Here is a 7,051-nt window from a genome sequence, read left to right as displayed (position 1 = left end):
TATTTATGTACATAAATGAATGTGTGCAGGAGTGAGAAAAGAGGCCATGGTTTGAAAGAGAACAAGGCAGGGTACATGGGAGGATGAATTAAGGGTAAGGGAAAGTGATGTAAGTATAATCTCAAGAAATAATTTTTTTTTAAAAAAATCACAAGGCTAGGCCGTGGCCGCGCTTCGCTGGCTTCTAGGCTTAACTGGAGTGGCAGCAGCTGCCTGCCTAGGCCTGGGCGCTGCTCCCCAGCTCCCCAAGCTCCGGCCCTGGCGGCCGGGGCATGGGCCAGGGGCGCGGCGGGAGGCAGCTTTCTGCAGGGCCCTGACGTGCACCAACTTCGGCATGAAGACCCTCATCACCGCCTACTCCGGAGTCCTGCGGGGTGAGCATTGGGCCGAAGCTGCCCTTAGAGAGAACAAGAATGGAGGATCTGCCCTGTCATGCGAGGGGTCTGGGCGATGGGGCACTGGCTCCAGCATCCTCGCGGCCCTCCAAGACATCTTTTCTGTCTCCTGGCTCAACAGGTCCAAGGTGGAAAAGCAGCTCCAGGTCATCTCAGTCCTATAGTGGGTCCTGTCCTTCCTGGTGCTAGGAGTGGCTTGCAGTGTTATTCTCATGTGCACCTTCTGCACCGACTGCTGGCCGTTAGCTGTGCTCTATTTCACCTGGCTGGCCTTTGACTGGAACACGCCCAAGAATGGTGGCAGGAGACCGCAGTGGGTGCAGAACTGGGCCGTGTGGCGCTATTTCCGAGACTACTTTCCCATCCAGCTGGTGAAGACGCAAAACCTGCTGACCACCAGGAACTATATCTTTGGGTACCATCCCCATGGCATCCTGGGCCTGGGTGCCTTCTGCAACTTCAGCATGGAGGCGACCGAAGTTAGCAAACAGTTTCCCAGCATAAGGCCCTACTTGGCCAAGTTGGCTGGCAACTTCCGGATGCCTGTCCTTCGGGAGTACTTGATGTCTGGAGGCATCTGCCCTGTCAACCGAGACACCATAGACTACTTGCTTTCAAAGAAGGGGAGTGGCAATGCTATCATCATCGTGGTGGGAGGTGCAGCCGAGTCCCTGAGTTCCATGCCTGGTAAGAACGCAGTCACTCTGTGGAACTGCAAGGGCTTTGTAAAGCTGGCCCTGCGCCTTGGAGCTGATCTGGTTCCCACCTATTCCTTTGGAGAGAATGAGGTGTACAAGCAGGTGATCTTTGAGGAAGGCTTCTGGGGCCGCTGGGTCCAGAAGAAGTTCCAGAAGTATATTGGTTTTGCCCCGTGCATCTTCCATGGCCGAGGCCTCTTCTCCTCTGACACCTGGGGGCTGGTGCCCTACTCCAAGCCTATCACTACTGTTGTGGGTGAGCCCATCACCGTCCCCAAGCTGGAGTACCCGACCCAGAAGGACATCGACATGTACCACGCCATGTACATGGAGGCCCTGGTGAAGCTCTTTGACAATCACAAGACCAAATTCTGCCTTCCGGAGACGGAGGTGCTGGAGGTGAACTGACCCAGCCTGTGGGGTCCAGCTCCTGGAAGGAGCGACTGCGAATCCTTTTCTACCAAGTTCTCAAGTGCATCTTGCTCTGTAAATTTGGAAGCGTCATGGGTGTCTTGGGTTATTTAAAAGAAATTATAATTTGTTAAACCATTGCCATGTTAGATCTTTTGTAAGAAGGGGCGAGTCAGTATTTTAAGTTCTCACATCTAGTATGTCCTGCACAAGGTGGTGGCTGACATTTCTGGGCCTTGATGGTTTCTTATCCAGCCCCCGCTAGGGTTCCCCAAACAACAGACAGCTGGCCCTGCTGAACTAGGGAAGGACAATCCTTATGACTTGGCCACTTAGATAATCCTCTTTTCTCCAGGGATTCTCAAGAGGCAGAGGCCGTGTTTAGCAAACATCTCCATTCCCACCACCCTACATGTGACTGAAGGTCTGGTTCTTCTTGCCAAGGGGAGGATGCAGGGAACAGAGTTGGCCCCTTTGGGGAAGGTGGCAGATAGCATCTGGAGTCTCCTCTCTGCTCTTCACCCTACCCCTTTTCTCCAATCTGAGCCTATGCTGGCCTATATACTGTGCTAGGGACAAGGATGTCCCACAGGTACTGTCTTGGGTTATCTCGCTGCTGTTGGCTGGTTTTACTCTGAAGGCTGGCACCGTAGATTCAGCACAGCTCAGCAGTGGCTTGGAGCATGTTATTTCAGCCGCCTGAGCTCTCCTGAGCCACACCCCAAGTCTGGTGTGAGGAAAGGTCTCTCTTCTGTTCAAAAAAGGGCCTGGTTTTCGGTGTAGCACACTGGGTCCAGGACAGGAGGCCCTGTACCCACGCCTCACATGTGTGCCTTCCTGAGGCATTGGGCCAGGGAAGAGAGCTGCCCCCTCCTGTGTATTCTGTTTTCTTTCCATGAGATTGTTGTGCCATGTCACGCTTTTGTATATTCCTAGACTAATAAATGGAAACAAGAACAAAAAAAATCACAAGGCTAGACAGTTCTGAAATCTATGAGCCAGGAAACCCTAATAAAAGGGTTAAAATTCTAGATATATCTGGGTCAGAGAAATTAAACCAATAGATCCAAAACGTAAACAAACCTTTAGAAAAAAATTGAGAACTAATCAACTGACGACATAAGCCGTCCTTAAATCCCAGTTTATAGAGAATAGGGCACATCTGCTTCCTTCCCTAGCAGCTGAGAGTGTTGTAATCCAGAAATTTTATTTATTTTAATTGTGAAAAATATGGAGTCTCCCTTTATAATCTGACTGGTAGCATGGGCATTATCTGTGGTAATAGAGTTGGTTGCTCACTCCTGGATTCTTAAAATGGTTAAGTCCTAAACATTAGATTGCAAAATCACTCACCCAGAAAAAAAATAAATACGACAACATGAAGGATATGAGAACCTACTACACCCTTTAAAACATCTGCAGAGCAGTAGCGTGGGGCTCATGGGGACCAGCGGGGCTGTAGCTTGAATGACTGATCTCTACCTCCTAGGAGAACATATTCTGTCCCTGAGAAGCTCATCATGATTAGAAAACAACTCTGTGTCCAAACAGAAATCAAACAAAAAAGCGCTCTCATCTGCAGGATTCAGGATCCTGCATGGCCCCCAGTAGTGAGTACCACTCCTCTGGCGTGCCATGGCAACAGTGAACACGCAAGAAGGGATACAGGTTACTGATACCAGCTGCCTGTCCCACTAGAGCCCTCCACAAGGAACCAGAGACAAGGACGGCACAGGATGCTGCAGCAGGACTTGTGCTTTATTGTGGGAGATATGAGGAACATCGGTGGGCAGCAGAAGCTGGGCTTTGTTCCTGGTCCTTACCACACAGCCCTTGACCTCTATACATAAATAGGGACAGACTCTGCACAGACGCCCCTCCAGCCCCTGAACAGGAACCTACTGTGTAAGGGGCCTCATGCCATCCTGGCACTGAATCCGTCCCAGTGGTGCTGGTCATGGGCATCTCCATGCTGGCCAGGCAGCTTCCGTGCAGGCTGATGAGGCTTCTGCCATCCTAGCACTTGTCCCCATCCTCCTGCTCTGAGGAGTCCACGAGGCTGCTCAGCTTGTTCCCAGGTTGCCCTCTCTGGAGGAGGTCTGCTTTGGCAGCTCCCCTGTCCAGGTACACTTTGTACATGGGGTCCCCATGTAGGGAAGCAGGTGGTGCTCACTGTGAACACAGTCAGCTTGTCCACAGCCAGCAGCAGAAACCAGATGAAGTTGAGCAAGGATTGAAAGAAGGTCCCCTTGATGGACAGGACCTTCTGTGCGCACCTTGTAAAGACCCCCTGGGTACCTTTCTTTCTTTTTTTTTTATAAAAGAAAATATTTAATTTGGATTATGGTTTCAGAGGGGGTGGAGTCCTAGTGGCAGCAATAGCTAAAACTTCACATCTTGATCTGTAAACAGGAGACAGAGAGGGGCACACACCAGGAATGGCATGAGTCTTTTAAAACCTCAAAGCCCACTGCCCAGGGGCACACTTTCTCCAAAAAGAAGACATCCTCAACCTTCCCAAGCATTTCCACAAATGGAGGACAAAATATTCAAACATGTGAGCCTGAGGGACTCATTCTCCTTCAAACCACCACAGTTCCTAAGTGAGTGGGGTCATACTCAGAAATACCTTACTAATCCTACATGTTGGAGTAGGCTTTCTGCCTTTCTTCTAGGAATTTCAGTTTTTGATTTTGTATTGAGGTATCTGATTCATGTGGAGTTGAACTTTGTACACAGTGAGAGATAGGACATCCATTCTTCTACACATATCTATTAAGTTTTGGTAACACCATTTGTTGATAATGCTATATTTTCCTCTATTGTGTATTTTTAGATTTTTTTTGTGAAAAATAGGTTTCTGTGATTCTGAAGATCCTCTTGGATAAGGGAAGTAGACAAAATTGCCGGGGAGAAAAGTGGGATCTTGGGGGTGGGGTGGGAAGGGGGTAAGGGGAGATGGGGAGAGAAAAGGTAGAAGGGAAGGAGGGGGGACTTGGGGAAATAGGAGGATCGGGATAAAGGAAGGTTGGATAGGGGAGCACGGAACCACAATCCTTAGTTAAGGGACCCACTTTAGGGTGGGCAGGAGAATTGACCCTAGAGGGGCTCCCAGGTGCCCAAGCTGAGGTCCCCAGTTAGTTCCTTGGGCAGCTGAGGATAGGGAACCTGAAATGACCCCATCCTAGCGCAATACTGACGAATATCTTGCATATCATCTTAGAACTTTCATCTGGCGAGGGATGGAGATAGAGACAGAGACCCACACTGGAGCACTGGACTGAGCTCCCAAGGTCCCAATGAGGAGCAGAAGGAGGGAGAACATGAGCAAAGAAGTCGGGACCACGAGGGGTGCACCCACCCACTGAGACAGTGGAGCTGATCTACTGGGAGCTCACCAAGGCCAGCTGGACTATTACCAAAAAAAGCATGGGATAAAACTGAACTCTCTGATCATGACGAACAATGAGGGCTGATGAGACGCCAAGGACAATGGCACGCAGTTTTGATCCTACGCAATCTGCTGGCTTGGTGGGAGCCTAGCCAGTTTGGATGTTCACCTTCCTAGATATGGACGGAGGGGGGAGGACCTAGGACTTACCACAGGGCAGGGAACCCTGACTGCTCTTTGGTCTGGAGAGAGAGAGGGGAGAGGAGTTGGGGGAAGGGGTGAGGGGGGGGAGGAGGGGGAGAAGAGTGGGAGGAGAGGGAGAAGAGTGGGAGGAGGGGGAGGGAAAGGGGAGGCTGGGAGGAGGTGGAAATTTTTTTTCTTTATTCTTCTTTTATCAATAAAAAAATGTTAAAAAAAAAAGAGAAGGCTCACGGTTAAGAGTACTTGTGGCTCTTGAACAAGACTTGGGTTTACTTGCCAGAAGTCTAATGGAAGCTATTAGCTATCTATAACTCTAGTTCCAAGGGATACAACATCCTCTTCTGTTTTCCACAGGCACTGCATGCATACTGTGCAGACAAACATGTTTGTGAAACACCCATACACATTAAATGATAGAAATAAATCTTTATTAAAAAGAGCATTCTAATAAACGTTTTATGATGAAATAAATAATAAGAATAAATAAAATAAGAAGAAAAGAGAAACAGAATACAAAACTTCAGAATCACAGAGACCTGGGTACCTTTCTTGTTTTTCAAACAGAGAAACAGTTGTACACAGCCTGGGCCACGAACTCACCCACCCGCTTCAGAAGCCTTGTGTAGTGGAGTACCTGTCCGTCATGTTGGTACAGCCCTTGCCCTCAGTGGGGGGCAGGAAGTAATACTGAGACTTACAGTAGTATTGCAGACCCACAGCATGAGGGGCTGGTGGAAGCTGAGATGGCCCAGTTTCCCAGATCCTCCACTGGACCACTTCAGTTCTGGCCACCAACACTACTTGCTCTTGCGAATTTAGATCCGTCAAACTGAACACTGTAGCTGGCTCTACAGTTCTCTTATAGTTCATCAGCTATATATACCGTTACCTTCCCCAGGGATTCGAGTATCGGCAGGGTCAGGTCAGCCTGGACTGCTCTGCTGGCCATGACCGAAGAAGAGAAATACTCTTGAGTACCTGAGATCTCAGGATTCTGAATGTTTGTTTCTAGACATGTATCTGAAGAAGAGCATTCAGTACATCTCGTGTGCCTTGTGGTAGTTGCCCTTCAAATACTTGTACACAGTTTGCCCTCCATGTGGTGGGGGCATCTTTCTGGGTGATCAAAACCAATACCATGGGCCTCTGCAATGTTCAGAACTGGTGCTGTGGCAGGCGATGTTGGCGGAGCCTCCTTGCTCCCTTCCCTGTGGCCACTACATGCACTCTAACAGAACTGATTTGTTTTCTTAGCAGAAGCTACTATTGATGGCTACTTCCCCATCTGCCTGTATCACTGTGGGAAACACTACTTTCCCAGATAACACAGCAGTGCTGAGTTTCATCCTACATCTATATAGTTCAGAGATGTGCAAATTTGCAACATTTTTTGAGGCTTCTCTGGATCCAGAGAATGTAATGGGGATTCTAGGCCCCAGTGACTTGTTTGAGTCTTTGCAGTAGCACAGGAAAACCCTGGGAGGGCTCCCCTTCATCTGCTGGTACCAGTAAATGTTGTTATCGCCAATGCCGATGTCACTCCTCAGGGCGCAGGTGAGTCTGGCTGTTGATCCAAGAGGCATAGAGGAGGACGGTGTTTCTGTCAATATAGCCCGAGAAAAAAACCTGCCAAAGCATAAACCACAGTGAACAGCAGAGTTGAGGTACAGCATTTTGGGGATCTGAACCAGAAGGGACTGACTAAATTTAGAAGTTCTCCCCAGGACTCTTGGGCCTGTCCGTACCTGTACATTGAGATGGAAAAATGAAGATGAGGGGAGTCCAAGCCATGGCAGGCACAACACACCTTCTTCTCAGACCAGGGTCTTCTGTCTGGGCTGTCTCATTATCTCATCATCTGGACCCCATAGAAGAAGAGGTGCTAGTCAAGGAAATGAGTTCTCACTAACTCCTCCTAGTGGTTGGTTCAGTGTGGGCTCCTGAAAGAGCAAGCC

The 7,051-nt window shown here is 49.1% G+C and overlaps 1 protein-coding gene and 1 pseudogene across 1 annotated transcript; one reads left to right on the top strand and one right to left on the bottom strand.

The window, feature by feature from the left end:
* Nucleotides 1-334: 334 nt before the first annotated feature.
* Nucleotides 335-1,718, top strand: LOC142839914 (diacylglycerol O-acyltransferase 2-like). The gene is made up of 2 exons (XM_075956329.1): nt 335-455; nt 585-1,718. The coding sequence occupies exons 1-2, from the start codon at nt 335-337 to the stop codon at nt 1,499-1,501; spliced, it is 1,038 nt and encodes a 345-aa protein (XP_075812444.1). The 3' UTR covers nt 1,502-1,718.
* Nucleotides 1,719-3,886: 2,168 nt separating this feature from the next.
* On the bottom strand, nt 3,887-6,112 carry LOC142845860 (Golgi to ER traffic protein 4 homolog pseudogene; annotated as a pseudogene).
* Between the last annotated feature and the right edge of the window lie 939 nt (nt 6,113-7,051).

The sequence above is a fragment of the Microtus pennsylvanicus genome, chromosome 1 (assembly GCF_037038515.1).
Source record: "Microtus pennsylvanicus isolate mMicPen1 chromosome 1, mMicPen1.hap1, whole genome shotgun sequence".
Classification (NCBI taxonomy): domain Eukaryota; kingdom Metazoa; phylum Chordata; class Mammalia; order Rodentia; family Cricetidae; genus Microtus; species Microtus pennsylvanicus.
Note: the sequence above shows the minus strand (reverse complement) of the source record. Positions and strands in the feature narration are given on the sequence as shown.